The sequence below is a fragment of the Nerophis ophidion genome, linkage group LG11, assembly GCF_033978795.1.
Source record: "Nerophis ophidion isolate RoL-2023_Sa linkage group LG11, RoL_Noph_v1.0, whole genome shotgun sequence".
Taxonomy (NCBI): domain Eukaryota; kingdom Metazoa; phylum Chordata; class Actinopteri; order Syngnathiformes; family Syngnathidae; genus Nerophis; species Nerophis ophidion.
This window is the reverse complement of record NC_084621.1, coordinates 22,973,872-23,000,470: the sequence shown is the minus strand read 5'-3', so window position 1 is coordinate 23,000,470 and position 26,599 is coordinate 22,973,872. Positions and strand designations below refer to the sequence as shown.

The 26,599-nt window shown below is 39.3% G+C and overlaps 1 protein-coding gene across 5 annotated transcripts in view; it reads left to right on the top strand.

Moving 5' to 3' along the window:
* The window catches only part of LOC133561825 (myocyte-specific enhancer factor 2D homolog), a 198,885-nt gene that overhangs the window by 171,120 nt on the left and 1,166 nt on the right, over positions 1-26,599 (top strand). For 3 of the 5 annotated variants that reach the window (XM_061915408.1, XM_061915410.1, XM_061915409.1), the window contains exons 6-9: positions 2,487-2,543; positions 18,439-18,617; positions 18,785-18,814; positions 25,172-25,289. In XM_061915408.1, the coding sequence (XP_061771392.1) occupies positions 2,487-2,543; positions 18,439-18,617; positions 18,785-18,814; positions 25,172-25,289 (384 nt within the window). The remainder of the gene's footprint in view (positions 1-2,486; positions 2,544-18,438; positions 18,618-18,784; positions 18,815-25,171; positions 25,290-26,599) is intronic. The other 2 variants (XM_061915411.1, XM_061915412.1) reach the window with 1 other exon arrangement.

Genomic DNA, 26,599 nt, shown 5'->3' with positions numbered 1-26,599 from the left:
TTGCTATTACAGTTGCAAGTCCAAGAGGGTAGGTGGCAGTAGTGTATAGTTTGGGGTGTGCTGTTTTGTTTTCGTTGCGCCCCAGAAAATGTTACCACTGCAAGTACTGCACTTATTAAACGGCAGATGTTTGACTCTAACCTGCATCTTTGTTGTAGTTTTCAGCAACAATTTGGGAGGTGTTGAAACACCTTGTAAAGTTGCTAATACTAATCAGTAGCATGTCAATCGTAAAGCAAATGTATCCTAGCATCAAGCTATTTTTTAATAAAATAAAAAATGTTTGTGTGCAAAATTTGCAAATGAGCTAAGATAATAACTACTGTCTAGTTGTCATATCTTGTTTCAATATCTCATTTACAGTAAGATTAAGATGCAATTACAGTTGCAAGTCCAAGAGGGTAGATGACAGTAGTGTGTAGTTGAGGGTGTGCTGTTTTGGATTTTGTGGCGCCCCAGAAAGTGTTAACGCTGTAAGTGTTGTACTTACTAAGCAATTACAATTGCTATCACAGTTGCAAGTCCAAGAGGGTAGGTGGCAGTAGTGTATAGTTTAGGGTGTGCTGTTTTGTTTTTGTTGCGCCCCAGAAAGTGTTACCTCTACAAGTATTGCACTTATTAAACGACAGCTGTTTGACTCCAACCCGCGTCTTTGTTGTAGTTTTCATCAACAATTTGGGAGGTGTTGAAACACCTTGTAAAGTTGTTAATGCTAATCAGTAGCATGTCAATCGTAAAGCCAATGTATCTTAGCATTAAGCTATTTTTTAATAAAATATCTTTTTTGTGTGTGCAAAATTTGCAAATGAGCTAAGATAATAACTACTCTCTAGTTGTCACATCTTGTTTCAATATCTCATTTACAGTAAGATTAAGATGCAATTACAGTTGCAAGTCCAAGAGGGTAGATGATAGTAGTGTGTAGTTGAGGGTGTGCTATTATGGTTTTTGTTGTGCCCCAGAAAGTGTTAACTCTGTAAGTGTTGTACTTACTAAGCAATTACAGTTGCTATTACAGTTGCAAGTCCAAGAGTGTAGGTGGCAGTAGTGTATAGTTTGGGGTGTGCTGTTTTGTTTTCGTTGCGCCCCAGAAAGTGTTACCACTGCAAGTATTGCACTTATTAAACAGCAGCTGTTTGACTCCAACCCACATCTTAGTTGTAGTTTTCATCAACAATTTGGGAGGTGTTGAAACGCCTTGTAAAGTTGCTAATGCTAATCAGTAGCATGTCAATAGTAAAGCCAATGTATCTTAGCATCAAGCTATTTTTTAATAAAATAACTTTTTTGTGTGCGCAAAATTTGCAAATGAGCTAAGATAATAACTACTGTCTAGTTGTCACATCTTGTTTCAATATCTTATTTACAGTAAGATTAAGATGCAATTACAGTTGCAAGTCCAAGTGGGTAGATGATAGTAGTGTGTAGTTGAGGGTGTGCTATTATGGTTTTTGTTGTGCCCCAGAAAGTATTAACACTGTAAGTGTTGTACTTACTAAGCAAATACAGTTGCCATTACAGTTGCAAGTCCAAGAGGGTAGATGGCAGTAGTGTATAGTTGAGGGTGTGCTGTTTTGGTTTTTGTTGCGCCCCAGAAAGTGTTAACACTGTAAGTGTTGTACTTATTAAGCAGCAGCTGTTTGACGGTAACGCGCGCCTTAGTAGTAGTTTTTATCAACAAGTTGGGAGGTGTGGAAACGCCAAGGAAAGTCGCTAATGCTAATTAGTAGCATGTCAACGGCAAAGCCATTGTATCTTAGCATCAAGCTATTCTATAATAAAATGTCTTTTTTGCAAAATTTGCAAATGAGATAAGATCATGACTACTGTCTAGTTGTCATATCTTGTTTCAATATCGCATTTACAGTAACATTAAGATGCAATTACAGTTGCAAGTCCAAGAGGGTAGATGGCAGTAGTGTGTAGTTTATTGTGTGAAGTCTTTTTTTTGCGCCCCAGAAAGTGTTAACACTGCAAGTATTGCACTTATTAAAGCAGCAGCTGTTTGATTGTAACGTGCATTTTATTAGCAGTTTTCATTATTAAATTCGAAGGTGTTGAGATCGCCATGTAAAGTTACTAATGCTAATCAGTAGCATGTCAAGGGTAAACCCAATGTATCTTAGCATAAAGCTATTTTATAATAAAATTCCTTTTTTTTTTTTGTGATGAAGAGCGGTGGGAAACATTATAAAGAACAGTAAATAAACACACAATAATGCGTCATGCCCTTTTTTGGAGAGCCTCTTACCCCACGTGTACCTAATGAAGCGGCCATCGAGTGCACTTAAGGCGTCGTTCAATCAGTGATTATCGTGCGGATGAAAATTTTGTGCGGTTTAACATTCAGCCCGTCTAATTGCCATTCGAGCGCCGGACCGGAGCACTTTATTCAAGCACACACTTGATTTAGGTGATTAAAAAATGTGCGGCTGAGTAGTGCTCCTCGCGCTCGCCATGTTCACGGCGTCTCTCCTCCTCCCCAGGTGCTCTCCTTGGAGGAGATCTGGGAAACTCCAACGGGGCGTGTCCTAGTCCAGTCCGTAAGTAAAGTGCCTCTATCTCTCTCACACGCACACACACACACACTCGTAGACACATGTATACACACACACACACACACACACACACGTACACCTGTTGACAGGCGACAGCTGAGGGTCACACAGTCCAGAGGACAGAATGTGACAGAGGGACAAGAGTGGGGGTGTAGTTTGATTTGTAAAAAAAAAGTCAACTTTGCTTGGAAGTTGTTGTTTTGGAGTGTCAGCGAACTGATGTTTGTCGGTATCATCTGTTTTTTTTCTTCTTAAGTGCTCATGGAAACACACTCGAGACATCGGAATCAAGACAAAATGACAGCAGTTTGATCCAATTATCCATTTCCAACACATTTATGTTAGTATCGCGTTAGTATTAGGTGAGTATTGGAGGTGTCTTAAAAAAATAAAATTTTAGAGTGAAGTGCGATTCTTAATAATTTAAAAAAATTAAAAAATATGTTTTCTATACATATACACACATATATATATATATATATATATATATATATATATATATATATATATATATATATATATATACACTTATTTATATATTTGTATATATATATACATATACATATATATATAGATGTATATATACATACACATCTATATATACATATATATATGTGTGTGTGTGTATCTATATATGTGTGTGTATATATATATATATATATATGTATGTATACTGTATATGTATATATACAAACCCCGTTTCCATATGAGTTGGGAAATTTTGTTAGATGTAAATATAAACAGAATACAATGATTTGCAAATCCTTTTCAACCCATATTCAATTGAATGCACTACAAAGACAACATATTTGATGTTCAAACTCATAAACCTTATTTTATTTTTTTGCAAATAATAATAATTAACTTAGAATTTCATGGCTGCAACACGTGCCTAAGTAGTTGGGAAAGGGAATGTTCACCACTGTGTTACATCACCTTTCTTTCAACAACACTCAAACGTTTGGGAACTGAGGAAACTAATTGTTGAAGCTTTGAAAGTGGAATTCTTTCCCATTCTTGTTTTATGTAGAGCTTCAGTCGTTCAACTGTCCGGGGTCTCCGCTGTCGTGTTTTACGCTTCATAATGCGCCACACATTTTTGATGGGAGACAGGTCTGGACTGCTGGCGGGCCTGTAAAGTACCCGCACTCTTTTTTTATGAAGCCACGCTGTTGTAGCACGTGCTGAATGTGGCTTGGTATTGTGTTGCTGAAATAAGCAGGGGCGCCCTTGAAAAAGACGGCGCATAGATGGCAGCATATGTTTTTCCAAAACCTGTATGTACCTTTCAGCATTAATGGTGCCTTCACAGATGTGTAAGTTACCCATGCCTTGGGCACTAATGCACCCCCATACCATCACGGATGCTGGCTTTTGAACTTTGCGTCGATAACGTTCGCTTCCCCTTTGGTCCGGATGACACGATGTTGAATATATCCGAAAAGAATTTGAAATGTGGACTCGTCAGACCACATAACACTTTTCCACTTTGCATCAGCCCATCTTAGATGAACTCGGGCCCAGAGAAGCCTGCGGCGTTTCTGGATGTTGTTGATAAATGGCTTTCGCTTTGCATAGTAGAGCTTTAACTTGCACTTACAGATATAACGACAAACTGTATTCAGTGGCAGTGGGTTTTTTTAAGTGTTCCTGAGCCCATGTGGTGATATCCTTTAGAGATTGATGTCGGTTTTTGATACAGTGCCGTTTAAGGGATCGAAGGTCACGGTCATTCAATGTTGGTTTCTGGCCATGCCGCTTACGTGGAGTGATTTCTCCAGATTCTGTGAACCTTTTGATGATTTTATGGACCGTAGATGTTGAAATCTCTAAATTTCTTGCAATTGCACTTTGAGAAACCTTGTTCTTAAACTGTTTGACTATTTGCTCACGCAGTTCTGGACTAAGGGGTGTACCTCGCCCCATGCTTTGTTGTGAAAGACTGAGCATTTTTTGAGAAGCAGTTTTTCTACCCAATCATGGCACCCACCTGTTCCCAATTAGCCTGCACACCTGTGGGATGTTCAAAATAAGTGTTTGATGAGTATTCCTCAACTTTATCAATATTTATTGCCACCTTTCCCAACTTCTTTGTCACGTGTTGCTGGCATCAAATTCTAAAGTTAAAGATTATTTGCAAAAAAAAAAAAAATGTTTATTACTACGCGCCCGTGAATCATTTTTGGTGGTGTGTGTGTGTGTGTGTGTGTGTGTGTGTGTGTGTGTGTGTGTGTGTGTGTGTGTGTGTGTGTGTGTGTGTGTGTGTGTGTGTGTGTGTGTGTGTGTGTGTGTGTGTGTGTGTGTGTGTGTGTGTGTGTGTGCAAGCGTGCGTGTGCGAGCGTGCGTGTAGGTATGTTTGTGTATATCTATGCATGCATGTATGTATATATATGTATGTACATATATATGTATGTATATATATCTACGAGTCAAATCGGATGGCGCCCAAAGATTCATAGTTTGTATTTGCAGCTTGTAATTTTTTTTAACTTCATGAAAAGATAGGAGAGAATGACAGGAATCAACAAAGATGGAGGAGAAGCGGGTTTCTTTGCTGGCTTTTTTTCCCGTCGTTATCGTCATGAACGAACACGTGTGCCTGGGAGGCAGCTGAGAGGAGCAAATGTTCCCACAACAACCGTGACACATAAAACTGTGACACCAGGCTCCTGTCCTGGCCCTCCCCCTCTCAGCTGTCACCCCACCCCCAACTCACCCTGGTCTTGGCACCGGCCGGTCCTCAGAGGTGACTTTGACGTTGGCCAGAGCTCCCTCCTTAAGTCCCATTAGCCAGGACAGATAGTGCCATCCATTCAGACAGATAGCGCCATCCAACCCCCACCTCCATTTTAGCGTCTTTTCTCCGGTGGCTTGACAGAGGTTTGGTGTCAGCAATCGACTCGTCTGCACTTTGTCAGGGAGACAGACGAGCTGGTCAGTGTTCCTGCGAATGGCCGCCAACATCCAACTGGGCTTATAGGCCACGTTCTCTTGAAACTGAAACTTAACTTGGCCCAATCTTCTTACCATCGCACTGCTGCTCAAATTGAGGAAGGAGAAAACATTTTGCGCCCCCCTACTCTCTGCAAATGACCATAAATAGTATCATTTGTCTATGAAATTGTTATAATTACACCTCTGCATAACATTGTATATTAAAGAAAGAAATGTCGCTCAACTCACAACAAAGAATAACTTTATTAGCATAGTTTTTTAATCTGTAACAGAAATGATTTAAAGTGCCATGATTGGCCGGAATTTTTTTTTCAAACGCATCCTTTTTTTACACTATAAACATTTTTCGACCAACTTGAACCATTTAAACAAAAAATTAAATAAACTCAATATTAACAACACATTCAAATTGATCAGCAATATTATTTCATGTATTCTTGTTTATATTCACAAATATGGTGTTTTGTGTGTTAATTTATTACATAGCTTGGGGGCTTTTGTGTGCTTAGCTGTTGTGTAGCTGCTAGCTCCTAGTAGCCTATAGCCTAGCATGTATATATTTTGTAAATGACTTGACTGAAAACAAAGACAAGACCAACCTTGTGTGTTAATGTATTACGAAGCTTGTTGGCTATTGTGTGCTTAGCTGCTGTGTAGCTGCTAGCTCCTAGTAGCCTATAGCCTAGCATGTATATATTTTGTAAATGACTTAACTGAAAACAAAGACAAGACCAACCTTGTGTGTTAATGTATTACGAAGCTTGTTGGCTATTGTGTGCATAGCTGCTGTGTAGCTGCTAGCTCCTAGTAGCCTATAGCCTAGCATGTTTATATTTTGTAAATGACTTTACTAAAATAGATGAAAATACCAACCCTGTGTGTTAATATATTACAAAGCTTGGGGGCTATTGTGTCCTTAGCTGTTGTGTAGCTGCTAGCTCCTAGTAGCCTATAGCCTAGCATGTTTATATTTGTAAATGACTTGACTGAAAACAAAGACAAGACCAACCTTGTGTGTTAATATATTACGAAGCTTGTTGGCTATTGTGTGCTTAGCTGCTGTGTAGCTGCTAGCTCCTAGTAGCCTATAGCTTAGCATGTTTATTTTTTGTAAACGACTTAACTAAAAACAAAGACAAGACCTACCTTGTGTGTTAATATATTACGAAGCCTGGGGGCTATTGTTGCATAGCTGTGTAGCTGCTAGCTCCTAGTAACCTATAGCCGAGCATGTTTGTATTTTGTAAATGACTTGACTAAAATAGATGAAAAGACTAACCCTTTGTGTTAATATATTACGTAGCTTGGGCGCTATTGTGTGCTTAGCTGCTGTGTAGCTGCTAGCTCCTAGTAGCCTATAGCCGAGCATGTTTATATTTTGTAAATGACTTGACTAAAATAGATGAAAAGACCAACCCTTTGTGTTAATATATTACGTAGCTTGGGGGCTATTGTGTGGTTAGCTGTTGTGTAGCTGCTAGCTCCTAGTAGCCGATAGTCTAGCATGTTTATATTTTTTGTAAATGACTTGACTAAAATAGATGAAAAGACCAACCCTGTGTGTTAATATATTTCCAAGTTTGGGGGCTATTGTGTGCTTAGCTGCTGTGTAGCTGCTAGCTCCTAGTAGCCTATAGCCTAGCATGTTTGTATTTTGTAAATGACTTGACTGAAAACAAAGACAAGACCTACCTTGTGTCTTGATATATTACGTAGCTTGGGGGCTATTGTGTGCTTAGTTATTGTGTAGGTGCTAGCTCCTACTAGCCTGTAGCCGAGCATGTTTATATTTTGGAAATGACTTGACTAAAATAGATGAAAAGACCAACCCTGTGTGTTAATATATTACAAAGTTTGGGGGCTGTTGTGTGCTTAGCTGCTGTGTAACTGCTAGGTCCTAGTAGCCTATACCCTAGCATGTTTATTTTTTGTAAATGACTTGACTAAAAACAAAGACAAGACCTACCTTGTGTGTTAATATATTACAAAGCTTGGGGGCTATTGTGTGTTTAGCTGCTGTGTTGCTGCTAGCTCCTAGTAGCCTATAGCCTAGCATGTTTATGTTTTGTAAGTGACTAGACTGAAAACAAAGACAAGACCAACTTTGTGTGTTAATATATTACGAAGCTTGGGGGCTATTGTGTGCTTAGCTGTTGTGTAGCTGTTAGCTCCTAGTAGCCTATAGCCTAGCATGTTTATTTTTTGTAAATGACTTGACTAAAAACAAAGACAAGACCTACCTTGTGTGTTAATACAGTATATTACGTAGCTTGGGGGCTATTGTGTGCTTAGCTGTTGTGTAGCTGCTAGCTCCTAGTAGCCTGTAGCCGAGCATGTTTATATTTTGTAAATGACTTTACTAAAATAGATGAAAATACCAACCCTGTGTGTTAATATATTACGTAGCTTGGGGGCTATTGTGTGCTTAGCTGCCAGTGCCTAGTAGCCAATAGCTTAGCATATTTAGCTTTTGTAAATAACTTGACAAAAATAGAAGTAAATTCTTACCTTGTGTGTTATTTTTTTACATAGCTTGGGGGCTATTGTGTGCTTAGCTGTTGTGTAGCTGCTCGTGCCTAGTAGCTTATAGCCTTACATGTTTATATTTTGTAAATAACTTGACAAAAATTGAAGTAAATTCTTACCTCGTGTGTTAATGTTTTTAATAGCTTGGGGGCTATTGTGTGCTTAGCTGTTGTGTAGCTGCTAGCTCCTAGAAGCCAATAGCCCTACATGTTTATATTTTGTATATGACTTGACTAAAATAGAAGATAGGACCAACTGTTAATTTGTTACGTAGTTTGTGTGCTATTTTGTGCTTAGCTGCTGTGTAGCTCCTAGCTCCTAGTAACCTATAGCCTAGCATGTTTATAAATTTTAAATCACTTGACGAAAATAGAAGAAAATACCAACTTTTTGTGTTAATTTATTACGTAGTTTAAGGGCTATATAAATAAACTTTGATTGATTGACTTTGATTGATGTGCTATTGTGTGCTCAGCTGTTGTGTAGCTGCTAGCTCCTAGTAGCCTATAGTCCTACATGTTTATATTTTGTAAATGACTTGACTAAAATAGAAGATAGGACCAACTTTGTGTGTTAATTTGTTACGTATTTTGTGTGCTGTTGTGTGCTTCCCTGTTGTGTAGCTGCTAGCTCATATTATCCTCTATGCCTAGCACGTTTATATTTTCTCAGTGACTTGACTGAAATAGAAGAAAAGAGCATTTGGAGGACATTTAGATGTTAACCGGCCGCAGGACGGTGTGTATCAGACATCGGGACGCCCCTGATTATGGCAGATGGACTCAAGATGTTTAAGCATAACACCATGCATATGCGAAAGAAAGGCACACTTTTTTTAGTGGATGATGTCTGCATCACGTCTTGAAACATGAAACGCGTCCAATCACATGCCGACTCAGGTGACTCGAGCCATCCGGATGTTTCTTGTGGTCTGCTAATGCCTCCCAAAGCCCCCAACCCCTGACCATCGGCCTTCCAGTATCTCGTTTCTTTCCTCTTTCTTGTCCTCTTTTCAGCTGTTGTCCAGGCGCTCCTCGGCATTGACGTCACGCAGCATTCCTCGCATTCTCATGTTCTCGGTCACGCCATCACGTTGTGGCACTTACTGTACACGCCGAGGTCTGGAGTGAGCTCACACGCGCCAAACATTCCCAAGTTGTCTCAAAAGCGTAGAGGAAAAGGACCGTCTTTCCCACTCAGTTGTAGTACACCTTTTCACCACTTGTGGCAGTATTGACAATCTCAAACAAACAATATCCAAACAAAGTTCAAGTTAAAGTACCAATGATAGTCACACACACACTAGGTGTGGTGAAATGTGTCCTCTGCTTTCGACCCATCCCCTTGTTCACCCCCCAGGGAGATGAGGGGAGTAGTGAGCAGCAGCGGTGGCCGTGCCCGGGAGTCATTTTTGGTGATTTAACCTCCAATTCAAATCCTTGATTCTGAGTGCTAAGCAGGGAGGTAATAGGTCCCATTTTTATAGTCTTTGGTATATGACTCGGCCGGAATTTGAACTCGCGACCTGCCGATCTCAGGGCGGACACTCTAACCACTACGCCACTGAGTATGATGTGGCAGGCCAATTTATAATTATGTGGCCAACCACATTTAATGACGTGACAGACCACATAAAATGATGTGGTGGGCAACGATAAAATGAGGTGGTCTACCACATTAGAATTATGTGACAGACCACATTACAATTATGTGGCATGCCACATTAAAATTATGGGTCGGGCCACTTGAAATTATGGGACTTGCTACATTAAAAGTGGCGGGCCACAATAAAATAAGAGGTGGACCACTTTAGAATTATGTGACAGACCACATTACAATTATGTGGCATGCCACTTTAAAATCATGGGTCGGACCAATTGAAATTATGGGGCTTGCCACTTAAAAGTGGCGGTCCACAATAAAATGATGTGGTGGACCACATTAGAATTATGTGGCATGTCACATTAAAAGTATGGGTCGGGTCACTTGAAATTATGGGACTTGCTTCATTAAAAGTGGTGGTCCACAAAAAAAATGATGTGGCTGGCCACGATTAAAATGAAGTGGTGGACCACATTAGAGTTATGTGACAAACCTCATTACAATTATGTGGCATACCATGTTAAAATTATGGCTCGGGTCACTTGAAATTATAAGATTTGCCATATTAAAAGTGACGGTCTACAAAAAAAAAAATGTTGGCTGGCCACAATAAAATGACGTGGTGGACCACATTAGAATTTTGTGACAGACTACATTACAATTATGTGGCATGCCATGTTAAAATTATGGGTCGGGCCACTTGAAATTACGGGGCTTGCCACTTTAAAAGTGGCGGTCCACAAAAAATGTATGTGGCTGGCCATAATAAAATTATGTGGTGGACCACATTAGAATTATGTTAAAGACCACATTACAATTATGTGGCATGGCAAATTAAAATTATGGGTCGGGCCACTTGAAATTATGAGACTTGCCACAATAAAAGTGGCGGTCCACAAAAAAATTATGTGGCTGGCCACAATAAAATGAAGTGGTGGACCCCACTAGAATTATGTGACAGACCACATTACAATTATGTGGCATGCCACTTTAAAATTATGGGTCGGGCCCCTTGAAATTATGGGTACTTGCCACGTTAAAAGTGGCTGTCCACAAAAATATTAAATGGCTGGCCACAATAAAAGGATGTGGTGGACCACATTAGAAGTATGTGACAGACCACATTACAGTTATGTGGCATGCCACATTAAAATGATGGGACTTGCTACATTAAAATTGGCGGTCCACAAAAAAATTATTGTGGCTGGCCACAATAAAATAAAGTGGTGGACCACATTAGAAGTATGTGGCATACCCTGTTAAAATTATTGGTCGGACCAATTTAAAAAAGTGGTGGTCCCCAAAAAAAAATGTTGTGATGGGCCACAATCGAAATGACGTGGCTGGCCACATACAATAACTCATGTGGTAGACCGGGTCACTTTAAAATTTGTGGTGGACTAGGTTTAATGATGTAACAGTTCACATTAGAATTATGTGACATGCCACCATAAACTTATAGGAGAGGCCACTTATAAAAAATGTCGTCCAAATTAAAAAGTGGGGGCACACAAAAAAATTATGTGGCTTGCAACATAAATCATGTGGTGGAGCAGAATCAAATGAGGTGGCTGGCCACTGTAAAATGAAATGGTAGACCACATGAAATGATGTGACAGACCACATTACAATTATGTGGCATGCCACATTAAAATTATGGGACTTGCTACATTAAAAGTGGCGGTCCACAAAAAAATGTCCAAATAATCCAAATTATGCAGGCAAATAATAACCTGTAATCAGTCAGGATTAATCCAAATTTAAAATTTTTTTTTTTTTTAAATTACGGATTTGACTGACTGTATTTATTATAAATGTTGTCCCATTTGAGCCTGCATAATTTCGAACTGCGGTAACATCCTTCGAATTCAACAAAAGTGTCTTATTAATTCCAGAGTAAAACGGGAACATTCCCCGGACACTCTTCCAATATTCTGTCTATTTTTAGCAACACCATCACTGGCCTCCATCACATGTGTGACATCATGGTGCAGAGGGAACACTAAAATATCTTTGATGACATCACGGGGCGGTCTGATATTGCACACGATGACACAGAAACGACTCAATGGCTCTGTACTTGAGTATGTGCACTAAGTACACTCAGTACATGCAGTATTTAAAGTACATGAGTGTGTTCACACTGAAAAATGCAGTACTCTGCCAGTACCTGGGTGTTGTACTTAAAATGTTGAGCGTGCACCGATGCACACCTTCGCCAGTTGCCATCATGGCTCCGTAGAAACCAAACAAGAAGAGACTGCGTGATACACACACAGTGTACTTATGGAAGTGCACTGTCGGAGGTATTTCATTTGATACGTGGCTATAAAAAGTCCAAATAAAGGTCTTCAACGCCACAGTTACATGTTTACATACTCACACCACGTCCTGCCGCCACCTGCTGCACGCACACTCTAGTCTGCGTGCGTGCGTGTGTGTGTGTGTTTGTGTATTTCTACCCTTCTTGAGACACCAGCAAGGAAAAGTAGCTTCCATATGAGGACCGGTGAACACGTTAAAACCGAAAATCATGGTCCCAATACGGAAAACCATAGCTTCTAATAGAGAGCCAAATACTAGAGTCCGTGAACATAGCTCCAAAGTCAGGATTTTTTTGTTGATTTAATGTGTATACAAAAGTAAACACTGACGGGTACAAAGGCAGCAGTATATGATAAAAAAACAAGACGGTGCTGACGTAAGACAACAGGCGTCCCATATGTGACCATAGGATGAATGAACACACGACGGTACTAAGACTATGGTGGTCATTAACAGTTAGCTTCTACAGCTGGGTTGCCCAAAGTGCAGCACAGGGGCCATCCGTGGTCCCTGACTCGTTTGTCATCGGCCTTAAGCACATTACAAAAAACAAAAACATTGAGATCTCATTTGCACCCCTGGTGGTGAAATCTGTCAAAAGTTGGTCCCAAAAAGGAGGGATTTTTCAAATTGACTGTGTGTCGCTTTTAAAAGTGCTGCCCCTCTGGTCAACATATGAAATAACAAGTGTGTAAAAATTTGAAGTGCTCCCCCTCTGATCAACATATGAAATAACAAGTGTGTGTAAAAAAAATTGAAGTGCTCCCCCTCTGGCCAACATATGTAATGACAAGTGTGTGTAAGAAATTGGAATGCGCCCCATTTGGCCAAAATTAATAAAATAATAATAATAATAAATATGTATATACAGACATACTGTAATAACTTGTAGTAAATAATGAAAATTGAAAACCAATTACAAAAAATAATGATAATAATGATCATTTAAAAAAGCAGTCTTTTTTTCACAATGTGTTGATTTTTTTTAATGAAATTGGGAACTATTTCTCATATTCTTTCTATTTATGTAATATTTTCTCGTTAAATTTTTACTTTTTTATGTAAAATTATTACTTTTGTTATGTAAATTTATTGCTTTTTCATGCCAAAAGGTGACATTTGTCATTTGAAATTCTGACTTTTATCACAATATTGCCAATTTTTGTGTTGTTCTTGTAAAAGTGAAATTTTTTGAGTAAAGTTTCTCGTTAAATTTTTACTTTTTTATGTAAAATTATTACTTTTGTTATGTAAAATTATTGCTTTTTCATGCCAAATGGTGACATTTGTCATTTGAAATTCTGACTTCTATCACAATATTGCCAATTTTTGTGTTGTTCTTGTAAAAGTGAAATTTTTTGAGTAAAGTTATGACTTTTGACTTAGGTAAAATTCCCATTAGTATTATAATATCACCAATATTTTAAAGGTTTCTTATCAAATTGTGACTTTTGTCCAGTAAAATTAGGACTCTTTTCATAAAATTGCCAAAATATCAAGCTTTTTCTTGTTAAATTGCAACTGTTATTGAGTAAAATTCCAACTTTTATCATAATATTGCACATATGTTCAGTTTTTCTTGTAAAATTTCGACTTGCGTTGAGTAAAATGACGACTTTCACTATAAAACTGCCAAAATTCTAAGTTTTCTCCTGAAATTTTGACCTTTTTCTTGTGAAATTCCAACTCATTTTTCACAAGTTTATTTATTTTTTTTTATATTTATATTTATATCTAGAAAGGCTGGTCCTAAAAAAGGGAGGCATTATTCGGAGGTCTCAAGAAGGTAACAAATACACGAATGTGTGTGTGTGTGTGTGTGTGTGTGTGTGTGTGCGTGCGTGCGTGCGTGCGTGCGTGCGTGCGTGCGTGCGTGCGTGCGTGCGTGCGTGCGTGCGTGCGTGGGTTTGTGCGTGCGAGTGCGCGTGCGTGCGTGCGTGCGTGTGTGTGTGATGCCAATGGTCAGCTGTCTGCCGGGAAGAAGATGACTGTCTGTTCTTGAGGCGAGGCTTAGGAGGATTTGTTTGTCATCAGTCCTCGCTGGCCGTGACACACGTGTCGCTCCTCTACTGACAGGAAGTCATCCGTCATATGGCGAGCCGGCTATGTTGCCATGGTAACGGTCAACATATCCTCCCTCCTGGAAGACTGTCCGTCGATGAATTTATTGACTTCGGCCTTAAGAAGGCGACTCAAATGTAAATGCAGTACACGATTGTATCCAATCAACCCTCTTTTTACTCGGTGTGACTCTTTGGGCTGCAAAAGAGTCAATTCGAGTCTGATTCCTGTGGTGACGATTCAATTCAGAATCGGTTGTCGATGTCAAACAGATTCTCGCAATGTATTGTTTGATACAATAATTTTTTCAAAATGTTTTATGTGCGTAAATATACATATATATACATATACATATATACATATTATATTGTTATTTAGTTTTTATTGTTATTATTTTTTAATCGTTCATCCATCCATGTTTGTCCCTCTCGATTTTTGGAAAATTATTAGTCGATTACAATGGGGCTCAATCAGAATGGGATTTGGATTTTCATTCATAAAGATAAATTTCATAAAATGTATCCTTTAATCAAAGTAATGATAACAAACTTTGCTTTCGTCCTCTGTCTTTGCTTTTTTTTCCCTTCAATTTCTCTCCCACTTTTATGATAAAAAATGTCCTGAAAGTAATAAGCGGGCAACTTAATTTGAACTTCCTTTCTATTACCATTTTTGTGTGTGAGTGCGTGCGTGTTATTGAGATTAAACAGTCACATGTTGTTGTTAGACAATCACTATCTAACGGCTGTGTGTGTGTGTGTGTGTGTGTGTGTGTGTGTGTGTGTGTGTGTGTGTGTGTGTGTGTGTGTGTGTGTGTGTGTGTGTGTGTGTGTGTGTGTGTGTGTGTGTGTGTGTGTGTGTGTGTGTGTGTATGTGTGTGTGTGTGTGTGTGCGTGCGTGCGTGCGCGCGAGACAGAAAGTGAGAGACTGGAAAGTCCCCACTCTTCCGTCACAAACAATCCGGCTGTGATGACGTCTCATCGCCATGACAGCCATTGAAAGGTTTTGTAAGGGAGGTGATTTCTCTTTAAACATTAGAAAAGTCGGTGGTAATCAGCAGGCCTTTGATGATTTCCCCTTTAGATACCAACTTTCCTTCGTCGTTTCGTCCGTAAGGAAGTCACTGACTTTGCAGGCAGTCGGCCCTTCTATTGTAACCGTGACAACCAAGACACAGCGTCCCCTTGTTTTTTTTTTTTATTGTTGTGGGCCGACATCCAAGCAGGAAATAAAAAAAGTTGTGCCGTGGTTTACGCACGAGGTCATGGTTCTTTTAGTTTTTTTTCTTTACGCTTCAAAGCCGCAAATATTTTGTTTGAACCAACGATTGAGGTTACGATTAGGGGGTGGAGTTAGAGTGCGGCGAGAGGAAATGAAGAGATGGACAAAGAATGCAAATGTTACTTAAGGGTAGCACGATCTACACAATGTATGCTGTAAATCAGTGGTCCCCAACCTTTTTGTATCCGCGGACCGGTCAACGCTTAATAATTTGTCCCGCGGCCCGGGGGGAACGGGGGACAGGGGTTCTTTTTTTTTTTTTTTTTTTCTTGTTCTTCTTTGTCATAAAAAAGGGACGTTTTTGTCATGAAAAATGGAGGTTTTTGTGGTTTTTGCACTAATTGTAAGTGTATATTGTGTTTTTTATGTTGATTAAATAAAAAAAAAAAAAAATAAATAAATAAAACATTTTTGTTTATTTTTAATAAATTATTTTGCGGCCCGGTACCAATTGGGCCGCGGCTCGGTGGTTGGGGACCACTGCTGTAAATCATTTCAAACTTTTTGACTTGGGGGTTAGATTGGGCTAAAAAAAATTTGGTCGAGGGGCCAAAAGCCAACTGCATGTAAAGTAACTATATATATATATATATATATATATATATATATATATATATATATATATATATATATATATATATATATACATACATATATATATATGTATATATATATATATATATGTATATATATATATATATATATATATATATATATATTTATATAGTTGCGATCAAAAGTTCTGACCAAAGAACTTTCCTCCGGAAGGTCCTATCTTTGTCCATGTGATGTCAGATCAAACAAAAATTGAGCTGTTTGGAGGAGAAAATGGGCTTAGGTAGGCTCTAGCGACCCTAAAAGGGACAAGCGAAGAAAATGGATGGATGTGAGGCCTTTAATCCCAAGAACACCATCCTACCGTCAAGCATAGTGGTAGTAGTTTTATGCTCTGGACCTGTTTTGCTGCCAATAGAACCGGCACATCTATGTGTGTGTTCATGTGGTAAAAAATGTTTATTTAATAAAGACATCTAATTTAACAGGAAGCTGATAATGACAACTTTGCTGTGCAGTTGTTACATCTTGTTTCCGTATGCATTCATTTGAATGTGTCCTTGTTGCGGTAGTCAGGAAGTAGTATTTGGTACAAGGCTTAAAAAAGACCACGTATCTTTGAAATACTTGGGCTGGGTGGACTTCCATGCCGGATAAAAGGCTTTGGTAAATACTGTACATATATACATACATGTATGTATGTACAAACCCCGTTTCCAAATGAGTTGGGAAATTGTGTTAGATGTAAATATAAACGGAATACAATGATTTGCAAATCCTGTTCAACCCATATTCAATTGAATGCACTACAAAGATAAGATATTTGATGTTCAAACTCATAAACTTTTTTTGTTTTTTGCAAATAATAATTAACTTAGAATTTCATGGCTGCAACACGTGCCAAAGTAGTTGGGAAAGGGCATGTTCACCACTGTGTTACATCACCTTTTCTTTTAACAACACTCAATAAGCGTATGGGAACTGAGGAAACTAATTGTTAAAGCTTTGAAAGTGGAATTCTTTCTCATTTTTCTTTTATGTAGAGCTTTAGTCGTTCAACAGTCTGGGGTCCCCGCTGTCGTATTCTACGCTTCATAATGCACCACACATTTTCGATGGGAGACAGGTCTGGACTGCAGGCGGGCCAGGAAAATACCCGCACTCTTTTGGTACGAAACCACGCTGTTGTAACACGTGGCTTGGCATTGTCTTTCTGAAATAAGCAGGGGCGTCCATGATAACGTTTCTTGGATGACAACATATGTTGCTCCAAAACCTGTATGGACCATGCAGCATTAATGATGCCTTCACAGATGTGTGAGTTACCCATGCCTTGGGCAGTAATACACCCCCATACCATCACAGATACTGGCTTTTGAACTTCGCGCCAGATGGTTATTTTCCTCTTCGTTCCAGAGGACACAACGTCCTCTGTTTCCAAATATAATTTGAAATGTGGACCATAGAAGACTTTTCCACTTTGCATCAGTCCATCATAGATGAGCTCGGGCCCAGCGGAGCCAGCGGCGTTCCTTGCTGTTGTTGATAAATGGGTTTTGCTTTGCATAGCAGAGTTTTAACTTGCACTTACAGATGTAGCGACCAACTGTAGTTACTGACAGTGGTTTTATGAAGTGTTCCTGAGCCCATGTGGTGATATCCTTGACACACTGATTTTGGTTTTTGATGCAGTACCGCCTGAGGGATCAACGGTCCGTAGTAGCATCGCTTACGTGCAGTGATTTCTCCAGATTCTCGGAACCTTTTGATGATTTTGTGGACCGTAGATGGTAAAATCCCTAAATTCCTTGCAATAGCTTGTTGAGAAATGTTGTTCTAAAACTCTTCGACAATTTGCTTACAAAGTGGGGACCCTCACCCCATCTTCGTTTGTGAATTACTTAGCATTTCATGGAAGCTGCTTTTATACCCAATCATGGCACCCAACGGTTTCTTAACATAATGATTATTTGCACAAAAAAAAATGTTTATCAGTTTGAACATCAAATATCTTGTCTTTGTAGCATATTCAACTGAATATGGGTTGAAAATTATTTGCAAATCATTGTATTCCGTTTACATTTACATCTAACACAATTTCCCAACTCATATGGAAACGTGGTTTGTATATATGTATGTATATATATGTGTATATTTACATATATATATATATATATATATGTATATATTTATATGTATATATTTATATGTATATATATGTGTATATGTTGCATATATGTGTACATATTATATAAATATAATGGATATATAATTAATATAATAGGATATAAAGAGTGTGTGAAAGTTTGACTCCTACCTTGTTTACTTCCATGACGACCTCCTTAAAGTTGTGTAATCAATCAGGAATATCAAGCAGCTATAATATACCAAACAAGAATAAGTGTGGAGAGCGTTCTGCATTTTTCCCATCGTGCTTTGTAATGGATTTAAACACACACCGACTGACGGTATCACTTCCTGGGTTTTATAATGCATCGTTGCTTCAGTATCACTCCACCCGTGCCTGGTTCCGTTGCACTAAAGGACCTCTCCTTCTGTGTGTCTCTCTCCACAGCTAACGGCTACATCAGTGCCAGGGCGTCGCCGGGCCTGCTGTCAGTCTCCAACGGCAACAGCCTGGTCAAAGTGGTCCCGGCCAAATCTCCTCCCCTTCCCAATCCTCAGATGGTCAACAGTCGCAAGCCGGACCTGAGGGTCATCACCTCGCAGGGCGGCAAGAGCCTCATGCAGCTGGTGAGGGAAAAACACTGCTCTTTGACAAATGTGACCCATGTTGTTCCTGTGTACTGCATCAGCAGAAATTACACCTTAAAATCTAACTGGAGAGTAACGATCAGAAAAGGTGGTATGTGTGTGTCAAGTCACATGACGCCTTTCTGTGTTTCCTCCCCGCCGTGCAGACAGAAGAAGAGCTGGAGCTGGTGAGCGAGGTGAATAGAACCTTTCTTTCAGAACCTTCTAGGCCCGTGTGGCGTCCAACTGTGTGCATGAGCACCACCCCAGCTCGCATGTGACACGGTTGTGCTTGTCAGCCTGAGACATTTCATCTGCTTGCCTTTTTAAAGTCGCGCTGAGCTAAGACGGCGGCCAGAAGGCGAGGCGCCTCAGAAGTGACCAGATGACCATTCGCCGCCCGGCATGTCAGAAATGTGTGTTTTCACCTCGCTGCATGCGGACGTCCTCCACGCGCCACTTCATTAGGAATGCAATCACGCAGTTTCCCAGTTGACTTTATGTTCCTAATTGTGTTCCAATCCAATATCCAACTGTGTTTACAATCCGGACCATAGGGCGCACCGGACTATAAGGCACACTGCCCATGAACAGTCTATTTTCAATCTATTTTCATATATAAGGCATACTTGCCAACCTTGAGACCTCCGAATTCGGGAGATGGGGGGTGGGGCTAAGGGGGAGCAGTATATTTATAGCTAAAATTCACAAAAATTCAATTATTTGTAAATATAAACGTAATACAATGATTTGCAAATCCTGTTCAACCCATATTCAATTGAATGCACTACAAAGACAAGATATTTGATATTCAAACTCATAAACTTAATTTTTTTTTTGCAAATAATAATCAACTTAAAATTTCATGGCAGCAACACGTGCCAAAGTAGTTGGGAAAGGACATGTTCACCACTGTGTTACATCACCTTTTCTTTTAACAACACTCAATAAGCGTTTGGGAACTGAGGAAACTAATTGTTGAAGCTTTGAAAGTGGAATTCTTTCCCATTCTGGTTTTAAGTAGACCTTCAGTCGTTCAACAGTCCGAGGTCTCCGCTGTCGTATTTTACGCTTCATAATGCGCCAGACATTTTCGATGGGAGACGGGTCTGGACTGCAGGCGGGCCAGGAAAGTACCCGCACTCTTTTTTTCATGAAGTCACGCTGTTGTAACACGTGCTTAATGTGGCTTGGCATTGTCTTGCTGAAATAAGCAGGGGCGTCCATGAATAAGACGGCGCTTAGATGGCAGCATATGTTGTTCCAAAACCTGTAACTACCTTTCAGCAATAATGGTGCCTTCACAAATGTGTAAGTTACCCATGCCTTGGGCAGTAATGCACCCCCAGCATCACAGATGCTGGCGTTTGAACTTTGCACCTATAACAGTCTGGATGGTTCGCTTCCCCTTTGGTCCGGGTGACACAATGTAGAATATTTCCAAAAACAATTTGAAATGTGGACTCGTCAGACCACATAACACTTTTCCACTTTGCATCAGCCCATCTTAGATGATCTCGGGCCCAGAGAAGCCTGCGGCGTTTCTGGATGTTGTTGATAAATGGCTTTTGCTTTGCATAGTAGAGCTTTAACTTTCACTTACAGATGTAACGACGAACTGTATTTAGTGACTGTGGTTTTCTGAAGTGTTGGGGATATCCTTTGGAGATTGATGTCAGTTTTTGATACAGTGCCGTCTGAGGGATTGAAGGTCGTGGTCATTCAATGTTGGTTTGAGCCAACATGAGAGATTTCTCCAAATTCTCTGAACCTTTTGATGATATCATGGACCCTAGATGTTGAAATCCCTAAATTTCTATAGCATAGGTAAGGGCAGCATCTGTGAAATTGAATTTGCAAGAGAGGTGTGAGTTTAGGGTTGAATTGTCCATCCCCGTTCTATTCTCTGTGTCTTCATCAAATGCACCAGAATCTGGAATCTTCCATCTTTCCCTAGCATACCCCTTTTCCCTTTGAGCTGTCCTGGATGAACTGAAATTCTTGTTTCCAATCATTTTTTAACTTGCAAGTGTACTTCTTCTGAGTCTAAGTCTAGTCTAAATCTGTCTACTCGTCGTCGCCATGACTGTCTCTTCTTCGTTCTTCTGATTCGTCTCTGTTAGGTTTTTGGACATTACTACTTGCCATAGTTTTGAAGCAATGCATGAAGGGAATGCGGATGTTGTGTGTCAGTGTATTAACGTGACAGCTGGAGTAAATAGCTTCATGCCTGCCTATTTTATGGGTTCTAGATAAACCTAAGGATAATGGAGACATATATAATAGTCTCTTTCTTGTTGTGTGTGCAGTTGTGCACTGAGCTTTAAGAGCCATAGATGTTATAACGTGCTTGGGCCGCCGCGCTCTTTTTAAGTCGGACGTGACGAGAGGCTGTCCTCACTCAAGTCCGGCTGGAAATCGGGAGAAATTCAGGAGAATGGTTGTCCCGGGAGATTTTTGAGAAGCACTGAAATCCGGAAGTCTCCCGGAAAATTTGTGAGGGTTGGCAAGTATGCTATAAGGCGCATTAAAGGAGTCATATTTTTTTTAATTTTTGTCTGAATGTAAAACACTTCCTTGTGGTCTACATAACATGTAATGGTGGTTCTTTGGTCAAAATGTTGCATAGATGATGTTTCACCCATCATCTGAGAGTATCTTCTGGATGCACTGTTTTGTGGGCGGTCTTATTTATGTGGCTCACCTTCCACAGCGTCTTCTCCCCGTCATCTTTGTTGTAGCGGTGTAGCATGCAAGGACGGGAGTGGAAAGAGTGTCAAAAGATGGCGCTAACTGTCTTAATGACATTCAGATTTTACTTATATCATTAACGGTGCAGCGTCTCCTCATACGCCAGAAATATGTCCCGTGAAGAACCGTCCGACCAGTACTCTCTAATAACTAAAGTTCCTTGGGTGAATAATGTCAACTCACTACACCGGTATGTTTTAGCGCTTTCATGGTGAGTTTACTGACAGATGTAAGTAAGAACTTTACATTACTTTATATTAGACATGGCAACAGTGGAGGATGAATGTCCCATAACAAAAAGATAGAGAAAAATAAGAAGCTTATCGACTACAAATGTCTAATATCGGACTGCCGATATTATCAGCCGATAAATGCTTTAAAATGTGATATAGCAAATTATCAGTATCTGTTTCAAAAAAGTAAAATATATGACTTTGTAATACGGACGTACACGGACGTCGGGGGAAGTACAGAGCGGCAATAAACATTAAAGGCACTGCCTTTGCGTGCCGACTCAATCACGTAATATCTACGGCTTTTCACACACCCAAGTGAATGCTACGCATACTTGGTCAAAAGCCATACAGGTCACACTGAGGGTGGCCGGATAAACAACTTTAACACTGTTACAAATACGCGCCACACTGTGAACCCACACCAAACAAGAATGACACACTCATTTCGGGAGAACATCAGCACCGTAACACAACATAAACACAACAGAACAAATACCCAGAACCCCTTGCCGCACTAACTCTTCCGCGACGCTACAATATACACCCCCTTCTATCCATACCTCTCCACCTAAACCTCCTCATGCTCTCTCAAGGAGAGCATGTCCCAAATTCCAAGCTGCTGTTTTGAGGCATGTTAAAAAAAATAATGCACTTTGCGACTTCAATAATAAATATGGCAGTGCCATGTTGGCATTATTTTCTACAACTTGAGTTGATTTATTTTTGAAAACCTTGTTACATTTTTTAATGCATCCAGCGGGGCATCACAACAAAATTAGGCATATTAATGTGTTAATTCCACGACTGTATATATCGGTATCGGTTGATATCGGAATCGGTAATTAAGAGTTGGACAATATCGGGATATCGGCAAAAAGCCATTATCGGACATCTCTACTTTATATGCCTCATTGTGTTCCAATCCGATTGTTACGACTTTGTCGCATGGCTGCGATTGTCGTGTTCCCTCCCAACGCAGGAAACAAGCTGGAGCGGCTTGCAGATTAGATTAAGCTTTTGTCTAATAAATCAAATGCAGGACAAAAAACTACAAAACAGAGGACGCTAACAAAGGGTGGAGCTAAAAAAAGAAAATGTCACCAGAGGGTGGAAAAACAAGGAATACTAGTGTGTAAACAAATAACTAGAGCGAGGAGAAAAACCAGGAGAAATGTTGCCGATAGCAAACATTGACCCAGCAATTAATGTTGGGTGACAGAAAACTATAAAGGGGAGTGATCAACCAAAACACCGGGTGGGAACACTAATTGCTAAACAAAGACAGGTGAGGAGAATCTGTGCCCATGGAAACCAACTAGTAAACATGGAAAAAGGGTGCACCCAGGAAACCGACTAAAGCAGGAGAACTACCAAACATAAATCATGCCATGACCCGGGGGACGGATCATGACACCAATATCCAATTGTATTTACAATCGGGACCGTAGGGCGCACCGGATTATAAGCCGCACTGCCGATGAACGGTCTATTTTCGATCTTTTTTCATATATAAGGTGCACCTGATTATAAGACTCATTAAAGGAGTCATATTATTTTTGATTTTTGTCTAAATGTAAAAGACTTCCTTGTGGTCTACATAACATGTAATGGTGGTTCTTTGGTCAAAATGTTGCATAGATGATGTTTTACACATCATTTTCAAACCGCTTTCTGACAGTCGCTTCCGGATGCGCCGTTTTGTGGGCGGTCTTATTTACGTGGCTCACCTTCGGCAGCGTCTTCTCCCCGCCATCTTTGTTATAGCGGTGTAGCGTGCAAGGACGGGAGTGGAAGAAGTGTCAAAAGATGGAGCTAACTTTTATTTTTTATTTAACCTTTATTTAACCAGGTAAAATCCCATTGAGATCAAACATCTCTTTTCCAAGGGAGACCTGGCCAAGGGGGCAGCAGCAAGGTTACAATGAAAAAAGTAAACAACACATAAAACATCACATTTACAACATTAAAACTTGCTCACATCACACATGTGCATACAGACAAGGTAGACTGCAATCCTTTCACAGAAGCTTTAAACTCATTCAATGTAACAAGGGTTTCAAGTTGAATATTCGATTGTCGGTTATTCCAAGCCTTCGGTGCTGAAAACCTAAATGCTTTCTTGCCCATTTCGGTTCTTACTTTGGGGATGACAAATTGAATAACATCCATTGAACGCAGATTGTGAACTGTTTTAATGACATTCAGATTTTACTTCAACCGATAACGGAGCAGCATCTCCGGGGCGGTATAGCTCGGTTGGTAGAGCGGCTGTGCCAGCAACTTGAGGGTTGCAGGTTCGATCCCCGCTTCCGCCATCCTAGTCACTGCCGTTGTGTCCTTGGGCAAGACACTTTACCCACCTGCCCCCAGTGCCACCCACGCTGGTTTAAATGTAACTTAGATATTGGGTTTCACTATGTAAAGCGCTTTGAGTCACTAGAGAAAAAGCGCATTTCATCTCCTCATCCGGAGAAAAAAAACGTCCGACCGGAACTCTCTAATAACTAAAGTTCCTTGGATGGATAATGTCAACTCACTATACCGGTATGTTTTAGCGGTTCCATGGCGAGTTTACTGAGAGATATAAGTAAGAACTTTACACTACTTTATATTAGAAATGGCAACTGCTGAGGATGAATTTTCCATAACAAGAAGATAAAGAGAAGAAGCTTATCAACTACGGGGTCGTCACAGACTACAAAGGCGGATGTGCGCAATTTTTCCGGACTCATGCAGATCCCAAATACAGATCAGCAGGTACCAGAAGGGAGGAAAAGTTGCTTTTGCATAATATTGCGAAACAAAACGCCAGATAACATGTCTTACCTTATACACACACCATAATAATACTCCTATGATGAAGCACCTCAAGTGGTGTGGCCTCATAGCTTACCAATGTCGTACTAAAACATTTTGATAGATTTTTTAACGCCGTGTGTAATCTTCTATATTTTCAATGGAACATATAAAATGTTGGCGTTATTTACTCGAGTCATATTGGAGTCTACACGCATCACTTATGTGTGACTGCCATCTACTGGTCATTTAGCTGCATGTTTTAGCACGACTGCATCACAGCTTTTGAAATAAGACCAACACTCCAGGCAGAATTTTTTAAAGTCGGTTTGTGCATCGTTCCTAATGAAGTGGCCAGATTGTATGCACACACACACGCACGCACGCACACACACACACACACACACACACACACACACACACACACACACACACACACACGTGTTGTCATCGTGTCATTGACGAGCCCTGCGTCACCAAGGCAACCGGATGCAAGTTGCAACTTTAGCGTGATGGCGTCAGGAAGCCTCTGTGATGTGTTCACGTACAGTAACAGGTACAGTAGATGAATGTGTACGCCAACGCCAACCTTTGTTCCTTACCACTGAGCGAGCATGGCGTCGTGATCGCACAACTTTGATGGGCACGAGGACTCGCCTCCTCACACGTCAGAAGGTCTCGGTGAAATAGTTCACCTGTAGGGGGTGCAAGAGTCACACTTGTGGACACGCCTCCTCCTCTTCAACGCCCGCCTTGTTTTGCTCTTCCCAGAATGCTCAGCGGCTCGGCGGCTCGCAGGTTCCACAACCACTGACCACTCCCGTGGTTTCTGTGGCCACTCCCAGCCTCCTGGCGCCTTTCTCCGGCATGCAGACCCCCTACAACACTGGTGAGGCTGAGAAATATCATGTCAATATCATACATTTAATATCATATCAATATGATACATTTAATATCATATCAATATGATGCATTTAATATCATGTCAATATGATACATTTATTATCAAGTCAATATGATACATTTAATATCATGTCAATTTGATACATTACATATGTCAATATGATACATTACATATCATATCAATATGATACACAAAATGTGTCAATATGATACATTTGATATCATGTGAATATGATACATTCCGTATCGTTTCAAAATTAAACATTTAATATTATTATTATGCTACATTACATATGTCAATATGATACATCAAATATGTTGTTATGATACATTTGATATGTCAATGTGATACACTAAAAATGTTATTATGATACATTAAATATCATGTTATGATACATTAAATTTGCCAATATGATACATTTAATATCAAGTCAATATGATACATGTAATTTCATCTCAATATGATACATTACATATGTCAATATGATACATTAAATATCATCTCAATATGACACATTACATATGTCAATATCATACATTTGATATCAGGTCAATATGATGCATTAAATATCATGTAATTATGATACATTATATATCATCTCAATATGATACATTAAATATGTTGTTATGATACATTTGATATCATGTCAATATGATATACTAAATATGTTATCATGATACATTTAATATTGTTACTATGATACATTAAATATCATGTCAATATGATACATCTAATATCATCTCAATATGATACATTTAATATCATGTAATTATGATACATTAAATATCTCAATATGATACATTACATATGTCAATATGATACATTAAATATGTTGTTATGATCCATTTAATATCATGTCAATATGATACATTTAATATCATGTAATTATGATACATTAAATATAATCTCAATATGATACATTACATATGTCAATATGATACATTAAATATGTTTTTATGATACATTTGATATCATGTCAATGTGATATACTAAATATGTTATTATGAGTCATTTAATATTGTTAGTATGATACATTAAATATCATGTTATTATGATACATTTAATATTGTTATTATGGTACATTAAATATCATGTTATTATGACACATTTAATATTGTTATTATGGTACATTAAATATCATGTTATCGTGATACATTTAATATCATGTTATTATGACACATTACATATGTCAACATGATACATTTAATATTGGTATCATGCTACAAGACATATTTCAATATGATGCATTAAATATAATGTGAATATGATACGTTTAATATTGTTATTATGGTACA